The sequence below is a fragment of the Tamandua tetradactyla genome, chromosome 2 (genome assembly GCF_023851605.1).
Source record: "Tamandua tetradactyla isolate mTamTet1 chromosome 2, mTamTet1.pri, whole genome shotgun sequence".
In the NCBI taxonomy this organism is placed as follows: domain Eukaryota; kingdom Metazoa; phylum Chordata; class Mammalia; order Pilosa; family Myrmecophagidae; genus Tamandua; species Tamandua tetradactyla.
Window position 1 is genome coordinate 151,814,425 of NC_135328.1, and position 16,204 is coordinate 151,830,628.

Here is a 16,204-nt window from a genome sequence, read left to right on the forward strand (position 1 = left end):
GCTTCATCACTGCCATCATGTCTCAAATTAAGTGCCATGATTTTTAATATGCAATCTTTTATTATTCTGTAAAAGGTAACAAAATATACAGAACAAAACTTTCCCTTTTTTAAACTAATGTTACAAACCCATATTATCACATATATAAATACTATATCCTACAGCTGATCATGAATTAGAGGACTACATTGTTGGACCCCACCTAAGTATTAAGCAAAAAAAAAAAACCTCATCCAGGAGTGTCCTCCTCTACTATTTAGCCTGAATGATCACTGTGGTGCTTTTTTACTGAACTGAGTGAAAGGAGAAAAGAAATCGGTGTGTGTAAGAATGTTTTAGAGCTAATTCTCAAAATATTTTTCACCCCTCAAAATACAAATACACAAAGATGGATCCTTCATAGAAATCAGGAATCAATTTGTACTAATTTCAAAAATAAAGAAGAGTATGGCACAGAATATAAGCCACCATGTGGTGTTCTTTAATTATACTGAATCTTTTATCGCATATGCCAACATGAAGTTTCTTATTCAGACTTTACAGGCATCTTTCCTTAACTCAAATCAATCCTGTTCCAAGCATATATCAGGAAGTGATTCAAAAATAATAATAATAAAAATCAGGCCTGTTTGGCACCATGATACAATTGGGGAAAATAAACCAGGGGAGCTTCTACCAGCTCCCAACCTCAGAACAGTCCTCTGAAATATCTACTCTTTTTAAAGAAACTAGAACATGATGAGGGGATTTCTATTCATCTACTAAAAAAAATACATCTTCGAGCGCCTGACTGACCGCTAAAGCGTCATCACTAAGGCTGGCCTTCCCACAGTCCTGCCTCCCCACCACAGCCTTCACATGGCTTCAAACTCATCGATTCTCTGCTTCGTGTTGCCCTGCCGGATCTGCCGCAGTGTCTTGTACTTGTCACGGCCTTGTCGCATGTTTTCGTTGTGTATGATGTCATTGTGGGTCCTCTTGTTCTCATCTCTGGCCTGGGACAGCTCATTGGTCAGGGTCTGCAAAGTGAAGCAGCAGGATCAGCTGCCTGTCCTGTCCTCAGGTAACACAGGAGCTTTAGCTGCTGTCTAGGAAATGGAGGCCCCTACCCCCCTCCCTAGGAAAAGTTACAGGGGAGAGCAGAGGGCCAACGTGGTGCCCTCCCGCCCCTGCTCAGCTCTCACCATCAGCTGCCGCTGCACACGCTCATTCTTCTCGGCCTCAGTGATTCGCTTCTCCTCATTGCGGTCGTCCAGGATGCCCTCGCTGGAGAGCTCAGCGCTGTAGCCTGTATACTCTGGCCCCTCTTCCTGTGGGCTCTCCTGCACGTGGAAATTCACAGGCTCGTACACAGGTGGAGGCGGTGGTGGTGGTGCGGTCATCACCAGGTGCAGCTCCTCCTTGGTCTTCACCAGGTCATCCTGGGCTTCTCTGGCCTTTAGATGCAAATGAATAATAGACAAATGAGAACACCCCACCCAAAGTCCTCTGGCTTGGATCTTGCAAAAGTACTACAAGGTCTGCACCCTCTCACTTGCCCTCCTGCCCTCTCTTCATAGGCTGGATGTGCAAAAGCCATTCCATGAGCCCCAGCAGTGGAAGAAGTACCGATCCAAACTATACCATCCTTAACACAAGTTCCTTCTGCAGGATATAGTTTTCCTGTCTTTCCTTGGACACTAACTGCTTACCAAGAGCCTCAGCAACTGCTGGCACCAGGCTCAAGTCTTTTCTCACCATCACTTCCAGTCTTCATGTTTACCTCATGAGTTACCCACTCATTTCCCACCTTCCCCCATTCCAGCCTGGGAGATAAGCTGATTTTGCCTGTTTTGTAACCAGCTTTATTTTTTTCTACTAAATACTTTATAATGACTACCTTTCTCCACAAACCATGTTACTTTTTAAAGTGAAATCTTACGCATGTAATTTGTATTGGGAAGTGGGAGGGGAGAGGCACCTGTGGACAGAGAAGAAACACTGGACCCAAGAGAAGCGACCACCTCAGATGCAGGCAGTGGCAAAGGACAGACAGGGTGGAGCTATGAAGGGGAGGAATTTCCCAGGGTGCTACATAAACCATTTCTGAATTGTCTGTGCTTTCTTGGTGGACATGTAAAATCAGAGCTTGAGAGAGACGCCCTCTGGACAAGAGTGCTGAAAATGGCTCATGTAACTGCAGCTCCAATTTATTAAACCACTATGCTAGATCCTCTCTAACCCTCAGAGCAACCTTACAAGTTGGGTGTGACTCCCATTCCACAAATAAGGAAACTTAGGCTCAGACATTTGGCCACTTAGCTTGGGTCACACAGCTAATAAGGGGCAAAGCGGGGCTCACACCCAGGGCTGATAACCTCATAGCCCTAATCTTTAAATCATGTCATGCTGTATACATTTGGGAGAGGCAGGAAATTCTGTTTCAGGCCCTGTGGGCTACTGCTGGGTGCACCACATACTGGGATTTAAAGTAAACTCCCAATTGGGGGCTGGTGTGATCCTGGTTGAACTGTTCAGGACGGACAGAGAAAAATGGGTGGAATGCCACAAGCGATTCTTTGTTCCTCAGCTAATCCAACAGATGTACTCACTGGGTACAGGGTCAGGCCCATTCCTATGGGGATTGCTGCTGAAACAATGAAAGCGGTACTGCAGAGATTGCAAAATGTCGCAGCAGCTTTCAAAGCTGTGTGCCAGCCTGGTCCAAATCCTGCCCTCCTAACCAAATGCCACCCACAATCCATAGAAGGGAACCCCAGCTAGGCAATGGGTCCCAGTGACTATGTAAGAGATGGAGTGATCGTGAGGACAGTTTGAGAAGTAGACTTACTCTGTGCTGCCACTCTTCAACCTCATCCTCCTTGCGCCTCCTAGCCTCTTCCAAAAGGGCAATCTTGGCAGTGTATTCTGCAAGTTCCGCAGCCTAGTGAAGGAACATGAGGCTAAAATTATTTTTTGACTCTTGTTGACAAAGCCCAGTCACGAATGAAGTTCAGACCAGATGGTGCCCGTTCTGAATAGGCCTCCACTATGGTGCCTGTGTCCCCATTCTGCTCCCATCCTCCTCTCTGGTAGCAGTGTCTGTCGGTGCACACAGCTGTGTCTGTATGACCACTTCCACCTTCCCTGACTGGGTTGCAGCAGGGCAGTCTGAAGGCTAAGACTGGATATTCAAAAATAAGGAACAGCAAACTTCCCCACCAAACAGCTACTTAACACCCTTGAGCAGATCATTTTATAAACCCCCAGATAAAAATTATTATAAGGCAGGTGTCACTTTTTCAGTCCCCAGAAGCAACCTCTCCATAATTCAGCATCTTGAAACCTGGGTAATTCCTACCAGCTGCTCTTGGCTCTTTATCTGATCTACAGCCTGTCTCTCCAGCTCCTCCTTGGCTCGCAGTGCAGCCACACGGTCAGCCTCCAAGCGCTCAGCCTCTTCCTGGGCACGCTTCCTCTCCTCCTCCAGCTGCAGGGCTCTCTGAATCTGATCCGACAGTTCTAAAGAAACAGCACAAAGCCAGACCTGTTTAAATTCTCATGTTTGGGACCTGAGGTCCTGCCTCAAGACCTCACCTCAGTGTGGACCAAATGAGATCACAGGTGGAAATCCCACCAAGATATCATAAAGCCCTGGCCAGGCTGCAGGATAGCACCCTGGTTTAAAGCTTTTCCAATAACACAGAGTAAAGCACACTCTTTTGTGTTTGCATGGCAACTCTCTCGGGATGTTTAAAAAAGCACTAGGAGAAAATAAAGGATTAAAAACAAGGTAGCCTGAGAGGGAAGGGTAAGAAATAAGGGATGTATGATTTTTTTCTTTTACTTTCTTTTTCTGGAGTGATGCAAATATTCTAAAAATGATCATGGTGATTGATGAACATACAACTATGTGATCCATGTGTTGTGAGCCACTGATTATACACTATGGACTGTATATATGCGAAAATTTCTCAATAAAAATTTAAAAATATTAAAAAAACACTATGAGAAGCTGGTAAAATGGCCTCTGACTGGCAGAGGGAGTCATTCACACCCCACTAGGTACTGCTCTCCTCAGAACCTCCACCTACTTTGCATATGTGATGCCCTGTACTGTGCAATGAACAGTATGATCAAAAGGCTGCCAATCAACATAGTTAGCTCACCAGGAGGCTGAGAGCATCTCAGGAACCAAGAGTCCTCCTGGTATGACTCTGTTTAGGCTGCTGGAGTTGATAAAGACAGCTGTGTTGAAATGACTGTCGCTGTGGCGGGGAGCGAATTACTCTGTGAAGTAATTACTTTGAATTGTCTGTGAAGTGGGAGGCAGTGTGCCAGCCAGGCTCTGGTGCTACGAGGGAAGCAGGGATGATACAGTCCTTACCTCAGAGGACTGTGGGAAAATATAAAAAGAAATGTACGTAGAGCAACCAACAAAAAAACTTCTAGTCCTGAACAAGCGTTAATGAAGAGTGCTAATAATATGCAGGATAATTTTCTAATCCCAATTCCCACTAACATATCTTTTATAAGTTTATATTTTGGATAGGGTATATTAAACAGAGACATACAGTCCCTGTATAGGTATGTATGTGAGAAGTAGGTACTGTCTGTATGTCTCATTCTCTGGAAATAATAGAACTATATATATTAAAGACCTGCTCCAGGACCAGACTGTCTAACATGGAAGCAGAGCCTCACCTTTCTCTGCTTTCTTAGTTTTTTGTTCATAGTCCTGAAGCCTTAGCATCAGCTCCTCCTTCTCTCGCATCATCTGCTCCTTTTCCCTTTCAACAGTTTCTCTCCTTTTCTTTTCAGTTTCCAGCTGTTGTCTGTTAAAGAGAAGGAGGCAGTATGGGAGGGTTTAGACTTTGGCAGGTGAGCAAAATGACTACAGGCTTCCACAGGTGGTCACCGGGGCTCTGAGATGGTAGTAGACCTCCAGGTCTTCCCAAGCTACAGACCCTAAGGCCAGTGTGCTGCTAGTTCCAGAACCCCATGAAGGGAGCTTGCATCTCAGTCATTTGTGGGGGTCGTGGGCCCTTTTCTGTGGGTGTGCAAAGGAGTCAAGCCACCCTCCAGATGGCCCACAAGGGCGGTGAAACCATCAGCCCAAGCTAGGCAGAGCACAACCCCTGCCCTACTCTCCACCACATGAGCGTCACAGAGAGACTGGTGCACTTACTTATTGCGCAGACACACATACCTTGAGGGGATCCTCAGACTGCTACATGAGCTACACATAGTGACTCCAAACAGTCCCAGATTACAGTCCACTAGGCTCTTATCTAGGACATGAGGGAACACCCTGCTCACCGCTCCAGCTGCTTCTGGTGCTTCTCCTCTCTGGCCTGGGCCTTCATCTGTTGTACCTCGATGGTGTCAGGCTTCCGGCGGCGCATGTACAGCTCATGATTTCCCATGCACAACTGCAGGATCCGCTTGTTGATTCTCAGGCGTGGTGCGTAGAACACAAAGTCCTACAGAACAGACAGGGCAAACTCTGATTTGTCAAGGCTTTACTTTGCCTTTCTTTTCCAACGCATACTCAAAAAGTTCTAGATCCCTTTTCTAAAAGGACAGATGCAGCAGGGGGAACAGGGACAGGAGGGGTTGGTCTGATTCCAAGTAACAATGAGATGAGAGAAAGACCAATTTTCACTGGGCCTTCTCCAACTCTGGGGGACATGCATTCTGGGATGAGTAGAGGAAGTGTGTGCAGGGGGAAGATGGGGTTACCATGTGCATGTGTACCAGCCCGTGTGTGTGCACATGTACTGACATCCCCATGGTTAGACTATACAGTCTCTCCAAGATGAGGATTCTCAGTCTTAGGAAACCTAACACTATCCGAGTCCACCTCCTGCCTAATCTTCCAGGCTGACAACTTTCTTTTTTTGCCCTCCCTGACCTCTGCCTGGATGGCTGCAGCTGCTTCTAGCTGCTACTCCCGTCTCCTGGGCTTCAACCTTTCACTTCTCACATTGGCCAGTGTATCTGATCAAATTACTCCCCTGAACTTCAGTGCCAGCCCCTTACCTCCAGGATAAGATACAGACTCCTCACTGGCACACAGAAAGGCCTTCTAGCTCTGACCTAAACTAATCCCATGTTTTCCTAAACTGGACTCATTCACATTGCCATATATTGTTCAAACAGTTCCTCCTTCTCCTAATGTCCATTCTCCAATCCCATTGCAACACATCAACACTTCTTTAAAGGCAAAGTTTCAAGAATCATCTCAAGTCTTTCCATGACCTCTCCCCTCCAGCAATCACCCAGCATTTCTTAGGTGTTCCCACTGTCCTCGGTGGATACGTGAGCCATAGAGCTATGGATTTTCCTGCCCTGACCTGCTTGCTTAGGCATCCACTGCTTCTGTGACAGCTGGGGCCACACTCACTCATTCCAGTATTCTCAAAGCCTGACGCACAGTAGGCACTCACTCAGCCCCTACTGGGTGACTGGCAGTTTATGGGGCATGGCCACGTATAAGCTATGTGACTTGAGTAAGTAAGTTTCTTCATCACCTAGAGGCTCAGCTTGTTAACTATAAAATAGGAAAAACAATAATCCAATGGGATTATTTTGAGTAAATCTGAACATGTTTATAAGAAACTCAGAAACGTGTCTGGCACAATAAACCTTGACTGATACACAAAATGGCCAAAGATTGCTAATTTGCCTTATAAAACCACAATCAGAGAAGCCACCTTGATGAAAAGGGAAATAAATCATAACATTCAAAACTTTTACAGGACTAACAGCTGCAAAAATTTAGGACGCAGATGAAAGATAATCTTGTTACCAACTTGCTCCTGCTATGATTAACTTAGGTGGCAGAAGAAGAAGTATGGTTTAGAAACTGTTCAAAAATGTCTCGTCTACTTCCCCTTCCTTTCTTCTCACAACATGGGGGCCCTCAGCATCTGGGTTCCAACAATATGAAACAGGGTATGAATGGCTGGAATAAATAGTGCTACAAATTCCATAGCAGCTTCTGAAATGCAAAGGAAGATGCTGGGCTAGCTGAGTTTCTTTACTTCTTGGTCTTTTCATCCATTCCAGAAATCTTGGGCTGTGGGTAATGTCAAGCCTAGTGAGCACATGAACTTCCTGGGTGGGGCTCTCTCCAGGCTTTCACATACTTGTTATTAAGTCATCGGGTTTCCTAGGGAGGTGTTTGAGAGCTGGGAGAAACAGGTATTTTTATTACCCACCTATCTCTCATTACACAAGAGAAAACAATCTTGTATTATGGCTACATGGTCATGCTACACAAATAGGTCTTCACTGTGACTCATAAGTACTTGTATAAGTACTTATAATGACTCCCCTTTAGAAAAGAATTCATTAAAAAAAAAAAATCAAGGACAAGCTAATATGAGAAACTACCCCACACCATAAAGGTTATCCCCTCACAGGCACTCGATCTCTCAAGAGACAAATCCTGAGAACAACTGGGAAACAATGCGAGTTTAGCAATGCTACTACTTAGCTGGGTAAGGTGGAAGAGAGATGGAAAGCAGGAAATTTCTTACATAGAATTTGAAGCAAGCTGGTTTCTGACTTCAAGTTAACAAAAAAACCTAAAAATCAGTATTTATTTAAAGATTTCTGAATCCAAGTCCCCAAGAATACAGAAAGGGAGAAAAGGAAGTGGCAGAAATGCAATCTTTAAAGCTGCCATGGAGCCAAACTAACCAGAACTTCTAGGAAACATCCTTCCCACAATGAGCCCAATTAGGGCTCCCTTCAGGCCTGGGAGCCGGGTGGGTAGAGGGGTGTCAGAAGGCAAATCTGAAGACAGAAATCAGAGGGAGCTCCAGCAAATGTAGCAGAGAAAAGAAAAAGCTGAGTACAAAGCAGGTCGCAGTCAAATATGAGTTTTGATTTTTTTCTGGATTTCAAAAGTTATTAAAGAGTTAACTGCCTGAGAGCCTTCTTTTTTCCAGGAGGCCCCAGGAACAAAAAGCCCCTTTCTAAAGGGATAAGGGGCAGCTCCACTCTGTTTCTCATAGGACCATGAGGGCAGGCCTTGCACATAAGAGGTGGAATGACTGCAACTGCTGGGGTTCTCTCTATATTCTCGGTAGAAGTGTGAACTGAGAACTTGGCTCTCTTCTGCCCACGGTGAGAAAGCCTGAGGTGAGCAGTGGTAACAGGTCACACAACAGGAACGCCTGTCCCACGAACTGCACCCCCACATGATGGGGCCTCTGTCCCTCACACTTGCCAGCTTCTTATTCTGCTGCATTGTAAAATCACAGACTTGTTTCAGGATCACTACCCTGGGAGTAGATGATTTGTTTTACTTGGTTTTGTCCACCTCTTCCACCAGGATGTACAGTGAGAGGGCAGGGGCTGTTCATTGTAGCACAAAATATGCAACCAGCAGCAGTTTTTTTTGTTTGTTTTTTTTTTCTTTTCTTTCAGTGGTGGGTTCAGATAAAGCTACTCTGTAGTAAAAATATACTCAGCTAATTCAACCAGATGCATTACAAATGGTTTTGGGATTTTATGAGATACTCTTCAGCTTTTTCAAAGCTACACTTACCCCAATTTAAAAAAACAAACGAACTTATAAACAGTCTAATCCAGACTGCAACTACCAACAAATGTTAAATTAGTGGCATTACACTGATAGCCTACCAAGGGATTTCAGGATTTTCTTGCCATTTTAACTGCCCTACTCTCACTGCCTTGTATTTCATGAGTCCACTATTAACCTCTGTTCAGTAATGCTGCACGGTTGTCCATTAACGTGATCTGTCACCACGGAGCATGAGAGTCTGCATTAAATACTAGTTTAATTTTAAATAACTGCAACTGCCCATGGAATAGGAGTCAAGAGTTCACAAACAGCAGGGAACATTTTCAATATAGAGGAAAATAACAATGTCGAGACTTGATTTTAAATTATGCTGTATTAACCCATAAGTAGGAAAAAATAAGTGGAAGATCCCACCACATCCTCTTCTAAATGGGTTTACCATCACCAAGCAGTACCCAAACCCAAACCAAGCAGGGTTAAGCAGATACCAAGGTGTGGCCCACAGCCCATGTTTGCCTCCTAAGCTTAACACTGTAACCAAGGAACAAAATTACATGAGGTCACAAAGTCCTTTCCAATCTAATTTTGGTAAAATTCAGGACAAGTTCTAAGGAGGATAATGGAATTTCTTCAAGTGGCAATTTTTAAGGAACAAGATTTCTGAGTAGAAAACAAAATCCTCACCTATTCCACCATACAACTTTGTGTATGTGTGTTAAATGTTCCCAGCAAATAGCTAAAGATTTAAATATTAGCAAAACAAACAAGAAAACCCAAACAATTTCCATAATGCAATGAGTCCATTCAGCAATTAGTTCAATCAATACCCTTCAAACTCTGAGATATGATGTGCGGTCCCCTTTCTATCTAAGCTTTCCCAGGAAAACTGTCCCAGCAGCCCTATCTTTGTGGAAGGAAGTTTTCCACATCAGCACCTATGGGAAGGTCTGTGAGAGAAGATCAGACGCAGAGAGTAGCTAGAGAAAAAGCCAAGGCAGATACATACAAGAAACCTGCCAGATATCAGGGGCCAATAAGGGGGGGAATAAGGGGTACGGGATGTTTGGGGTTTTCCTTTTTCTTTTTATTTCTTTTTCTGGAGTAATACAAATGTTCAAAGATTGACCGTGGTGATGAATGCACAACCATGTGATGACACTATGAACCACAGATTGTATACTTTGGATGGATTGTATGGTGTATTAATATCTCAATAAAATTACGTTTGACACACACACACACAAACAAAGGCACGATGCCAGGCACAGAGAACACGCTGGGGCCAGAAATGATCTCAACTTTTCTAACTTCTCTACAAGGCAAAATCTGGCCCTTGAGGTTTGCAGTTTCCATCTGCCCTTTGTCCAGCTGGGTATCAGAAGCACAGTTTGGGGGAGGGCTAGTGGTTTACACACCTAGGTGTACCACATCAGAAATGCAGCATTTGGGGAAATGCTTATCATCTGGCAAAGGGTAATGATTCAGAACTGCCCATTTCTTCATAAGGTCTTCATGAAGAACTATTTGAAAACTTTGGTTACAGAGAACTTCGCATCTAACTGCCAACAGCCTTCTCACACTGTGATGAGCAGCCACTGGCACAGGGATCCTTTCCCTCCAAGTACCTGTCAGTACTCTCCCCACATGGGTAGGTAATTCTGAGCATCCTGGCTCCTTGTCACACAGACAGAGATACAGGTGTTATCATAAAAATTCATTTAGCTGGAAGGATGAAAAACAGTAACCCCTGGTTAGAACCCACAGGAACTTACAGGTGCCTTCTTGTCAATGGGCTTGATGGTAAACTTTTTGTCATTGAAGGAGATGTTTCTGATTTCACTCCAAGGGAAGCCAATCTTTGGAGTCAACCTGAAGTTTAAAAACAAACAAACAAACAAAAAACAAGCAGTGGGGGGAGGAGGATAGTTAATGGATGTTTAAATACGCATACATGTGCTTGGATTGGCTCAGAGAGGTTTGCAAATCTATTACACATTTTTTAAGTTCAATTTTTTTAAATATAAAGCTAGCCCAGGATGCATAATATATCACATATGCTATTACTACATAGTTCCTACCTGTGCCAGGTTATGTCAGGGTGGCTATTTGTAAGGATAAATTATGCTTTAAGAAACCCTGTACGTTCTCATTTACAATGGTCTTTCTCAATTTCTCTCTTCTCATTGTTTCCCCTTACCAAGGCTTGTAATCTTGAAGTCAACTTCAATTCCTAAGCAAGCACATCATTCATTTCTTCAAAATATTTCCCACAGCCACTACCCGCAAAGATTCCCACATCAGTACCCTAATTCCACCTCTCACCCAGCCAGCAATCACGGTATGCTTCTGGCTGCCAGAGTTCCTCCTTTCAATCGGCTTATCTACAACTGGTTTCCCTATTAGTCAATTCACTCCCCTCTTCAAAAATGGTTAGCCCCTACCCCCACTTCTACTAGATAAAATCCATATATATCCCTTAACTTAGCATCCAAGAGCCTTCTAATCTAGCCCCAAACTTCCTAATATGAGCCCTTCCTCTCAACAGTATCTTACCCACCTGCGTCCTGATCTCCCATCTCCCTCCCTGCCTATCTCACAGTCCCTCCTTCAACAGCCTTTCTCCCTCTCAATCTGCAGTCTTTTATGTGATTCAAACAATTTTCTCATGATCATTTAAAATTACCGCCTTACAATTTAACTTTCTGAAAATTGGACAGGCAAACTCTCTGACGGCAAAGATCATGTCTTCGAGTTTTCTATACATGCTGTACTGAGTGGTTGTTCAGTATATACTTAGGGGGATAAATGAATAATGGAGAAGGCTTCATATGGATTATGCTCTTCTGGCTCTTGTATTAGTAGTATTTGTTCCCCTGGCTGGCCAGTACCTTCCTGTGCCATCACCAATTTCCAAGATGGCATCCATAGATTGTACATCCCCAATGAAAGATCAAAAACATTTCTAAGGTAATCTGTGTTAAGTGAACTTTGGAGTTTCAATTAGTATTCCCAGGAAAGTTCATCATAATATTTCAAGACCAAATTGCACAATTTATCTCATGCTCCCTATACCTCTATTCCTTATCTCCTTCACCCCATTCTTTAACATATTTTACCATGGATACTACTCCAGAAGTAATAAAAGAACATCAAGCCATCATTCAAAGATACTGCCATTTAAAAAGTCCTTCCCTGTATCCCACAAAAATTTTCAATTTAAATTTCTTCAATTTAGAAAACAGCAGGGGTAGGAAAGAATCTACTGCCTACTGAGATGTCTAAGAAGCTGATGGATGATGCAGATCTTGCTAGGACAATGTAAGCCAGGTCAGGGCAGCAGTGGTGGTCTGTGAAGGCCAAAAGAGGGAACTTAGGCCAGACAGGCAACTCTACTGGGACACATCAGTTACTGCCAAATTTACAGTCATGTACTGGCCAGGCAGTGGCTTTAAGTGCCAAAGTTTTTAGTAAATATCCTTTTTATAGCACCATCCTATCGGATCTAACCTCCATTTAAACACATCACATAGAAAAGATCAGAGTGGTGGGGTAGATTGGAGATTGCTGTGTGCTGCACAGACGGGGAAATAGCCAAGTTACAGCCTCGTTTGCAGGAGCCCAAAGGCACAGAACGCTCTGCCATCATTTTTAAATGAAGAGAAGATGCACTTGCCCTCTTATATTAGAGCTAATCCTAGAGAATTCACACATGGGCAGGCCGACAAACCCCCCACCCACCCTGCCTTTGTCATATTCAAAAGCACCATCACTGCCCACTGGCCCCACACACCAACAGTCTAAACACAGTGCAGGTCACACCCTCTCCTCTACAAATCTGAGGTGAGGGTGAATGCTCTTTACCAGAGGTGACTGAATCTGATTCCAAGGATGAACAGCAAACATGTTTAGAAAACCTAACTAGGCTATTTGGAAAATCCTGTTTGTTCCACATTCAAGGTAGAGTTCCAAAGACCAGAGAGGAAAGAATGGTCTGAACCATGGTCCTGGCATATTTGGTAAAAAATACACAGCACACAATCAACACAGTTCTTTTTGCTTTCTCACAAAAGTAAACCACTGACTAGAAGGGCACAAAGACCCTATGTATAAAATCAAGAAAAAATTTGGGGTGGGGTGGGTGGTAAGGAGTACTCTGCCTGTGAGCACTATTTCAGAAACTGGATATAATTAATTAAATTATATATAAATAGGTATATGTGTATAAATCTAAAGACAAATATTAAAATTTTAAATAACATTTAAAAGGTTGTTCCATTACAATATGCTTAAACATTCCTGAAGCTAATAAAATGTAAACCAGAACATCTGATTTATACCTCTGAGGAAGCACAAGCACTTCCACAGAGGAGTGAGCCCAATCAGGGGAGGAAGCTAAGTACTTTTAAATGCTCTCAATTCTACATGCTCCCACTTGATGACTTAACAGACATGTAATATTAAAAAAAGGATAAGCATTTTAGTAAAATACAGTTCTATTTGTTTACTTGCAGGACACAACGCAATTTCCAAACCCAATGTATCAGTCTTCTTACCTGAGCAATGAACCAAGAATATTTATTCTTACTATTTGTTAGTTCTACTACCAACAGTGATAATTTAACACTTAATACAGTTAAATAGTTCTCCTAACATTCCTTAGATTTTAGTTTCCTAGTTATACTGGTAAAGAAGTTGTCAATATTTGTTCAAATGAAGAGAACTTGGAATTGACTGGATGTCTAGTTCAATGTTTTTTCATAACTGAAAAGAGGGTGTGCCTTCAACAAAGAGAAGGGAAGGAAGTGAAGCTTGCCCAGTACCCTGGCATTTTCTTTGGGGAGAAAACCTACTTGAGAGAACTGCCAGCTTCATTACTAAAGGGGGGTGGGGTGAGGAGAGCAGGAGCAGAAATAGGGTGGAATGAAGCACTCACCTCAAATCTTTATTTGGAAAGAATGAACAGTTACGTGGGAGGGGGTAGTTCCAGGCTGACATCAGCAAGTGCCTGCCTATGGCTGTTCCTTGCAGCTGGAAAAACCTGTTTGGACAGCCTTGGCCATGGTTATATTACAAAACCTGGTCATTCAAGAAACTGGTTCAAAGACACAGGCAGTTTCCCATGTATGTTCCCATGAGGACACTGATTGTTCTCCAACTCTCGAATTCTGCTTCTCTAAACCTGGCTGTGTGAACAAGCCACGTTCTCAAATTCAGGGGCTCCCAGGAAGATACAAGGCCTTGCTTTCCTAAGAGTCGGCTATGTCCCCAGCCCAGTCCTTCCTCTCTGCCAACATCAGGGTAAGGGCAGACCCAGAGTCTGTGCATGGTCCATAGGGGTAAAGATCAAGCCACTACCTCACTTCCAGATTCTGTAAAGAGTTCCTATGACGTTCTGATAAGCAACCAAGTCAGACGTACTATCAAGTAACGTAATCCATCGCTAACAGATATCAGTTCTTCTAGCAGAGGCTGGAAGAGACTCTCATTGCAGGGCCTAAGTGTGTACACAACCATCAAATGCAATTTCTCTATTTGGACACTAAGTGGAGGGTCCCAAAAGCCTGACAGTTCCCTACTCCAAGTAAAAATATATCTGCATTCTGGATTCTGGCAAGTATAAATGTGGTTGGGATAATAGATAGATCCCATATGGGTATGTCATTTGCCAAAAGCAGTGCCACTCCCCTCATTAATTCCAGAAAGGTGGTGTTTTGGCAGCTTGGGGTGTAGAGAAGCAACAACATCTGAGAATAGGTGAGATGGGCGAGGCACCCAAGAAAGGTGGAAGAGCCATCACTTAAAGGAACAGCATATGCTGGGGTGGGAACCAGAAAATGTGGTCCCACCTGGGTAGCTCCAGGCCTCAGTATTCTGTATTCATGGAGGCAGGGACCCAGGTCATGGGCTGAGCTGGGCCTGGCCAAAGGCCCAGGGGCCTTCCTGTCCCCACAACAGCTCAGCAAGAGCTACTGCTGTTCTTTGCCACCCCAGGAATTTGTTAGGGAAGCCCTTTAAAGTGCTAAGGCCAATGGTGGACAGGCAGAGCAGGGACAATGAGGAACTTCCCTCTGCCTCTCACAAAGAACAGTTCTCAGCTGTCTCTTAAATTCAGGTGGCTTCTTGTCTAAAGTGTCTGGAATCTGGGCTTTCCTTACAAATCAGAGAACCACTAAGGAAAACTTGCCTTCACCGAATCCGAATTTTTTCTTCTGTGTGTTTAAGGGCAGGAAAAAGGGCAGATGTGCAGTATTTGTGACCACAGGAATGGTACTGGCTTCCTAGCTCTAACCCAGCCTGCTTTTGGATATCTTCTGAAGTTCTGAGGTCTCAGCTGAATTTTTTGTGCACAAAGGTATTATTTGCAGAATCTTGAGAGCTTTGATAACACTATAGTTTTTTGTTGTATTAACATGAGTACTGGATCCTGAGGTACTGGGTTTGGGGCAGCTAGGTAATAGCTACATGTGGGTGGGAACTGACAAGGGGCTGGCACTTTGGCCTCCCTGCAAGGGAACTGGATTCTTCCTGCAGCTGCAAATCTCATTCTGCCTTCTGATCACACAGTTCAGAGTCTGTACGGTCATAGACACTCACTTTCTCCCTGCTGGACCCCTGTAATGTTAGTTCCCACCATGCTACATGGGCTATATCAAACGGCCTGTGGTGACATAAGAGAAAATGATGCCTCGATGCCAGCTGCCAGTTAGACCATGTCACAGTCAGAAAGCCACTAGAGATACATATTTTGAACTAAAAAGTTGCTAAAAAAAGACATGAAGAGTAACCCACATGTGTGATAGTAGCACTATATATACTGTGACTATAACTGATAATACCAAATTATATAGTGAATATGGTTATAAGGGGAAACTTTAGGTTGTATATGTTACTAAAGTATAAAAATGAAAAGAAAAACAGGACTGTATAACATAGTGAACTCTATTACAGATGATGGAGTGGGGTTCATAGTTCTTTCATGGATTATAGCAAATGTGAGACACTAACACAGAGTGTTAATATGGGGAAAAATACACCTAAACCTAACCGTGGATAATAGCTAAGAGTACTATTTTAATAATCCTTCATTAATTGTAACGAAGATAACTACTGTTAAAAAAAATAGTACAATTATTAAAAAGTGCTCTCATCGATTGTAACAAATATACCACACCAATGAAAGGTGTTGGTGGTGTGATGGTTTATGGGAGGTCCTGTATTTTATGTAGGACTGTTCTGTAAACCCACAACTTCTCAAAAATAAAATACATAATCCATGTGCATATTTTCCAATTTTTCCACTCTTTCACAAGCCCAATACCCCACAAAAGATAATTATAAAGTTTCAACTCACTTGTCATCTTTCTCATAAATATTTAGTCCAAGAGCATCAACTCCAAGCCAAAGGTCTGTTCCTTTCTTATTTTTTATCTCAAAATAGTTGATTCCATACATTTCCAGGTCTTGTGCAATCTTCAGATACTCCAACATAGCATTATCTCTAATTTGGAAGAATAAAACATGCACAATCATTAGTAGTGCTCTGAATCAAAAACAGTAAAACCTCAACCAATGTTTTAAATTTAAGGTGAAGCATGTAGAACTGGCTGGCAGGTGTGTGCTTGGAGACAGTGCCCCTTCACAGACCTCACCAGTCGAGGAGCAAAGACA

General features: G+C 43.3%; 1 protein-coding gene across 2 annotated transcripts in view; it reads right to left on the reverse strand.

Moving 5' to 3' along the window:
- Positions 1-37: 37 nt before the first annotated feature.
- EZR (ezrin) overlaps positions 38-16,204 on the reverse strand; it is a 48,146-nt gene continuing 31,979 nt past the window's right edge. For both annotated transcript variants that reach the window (XM_077149393.1, XM_077149394.1), the window contains exons 7-14: positions 15,888-16,034; positions 10,309-10,405; positions 5,299-5,462; positions 4,684-4,814; positions 3,341-3,501; positions 2,831-2,923; positions 1,185-1,436; positions 38-1,019 (exon numbers count right to left, since the gene is read on the reverse strand). In XM_077149393.1, coding sequence (XP_077005508.1) covers positions 855-1,019; positions 1,185-1,436; positions 2,831-2,923; positions 3,341-3,501; positions 4,684-4,814; positions 5,299-5,462; positions 10,309-10,405; positions 15,888-16,034 — 1,210 coding nt within the window. In that variant the 3' untranslated portion in view covers positions 38-854. The remainder of the gene's footprint in view (positions 1,020-1,184; positions 1,437-2,830; positions 2,924-3,340; positions 3,502-4,683; positions 4,815-5,298; positions 5,463-10,308; positions 10,406-15,887; positions 16,035-16,204) is intronic.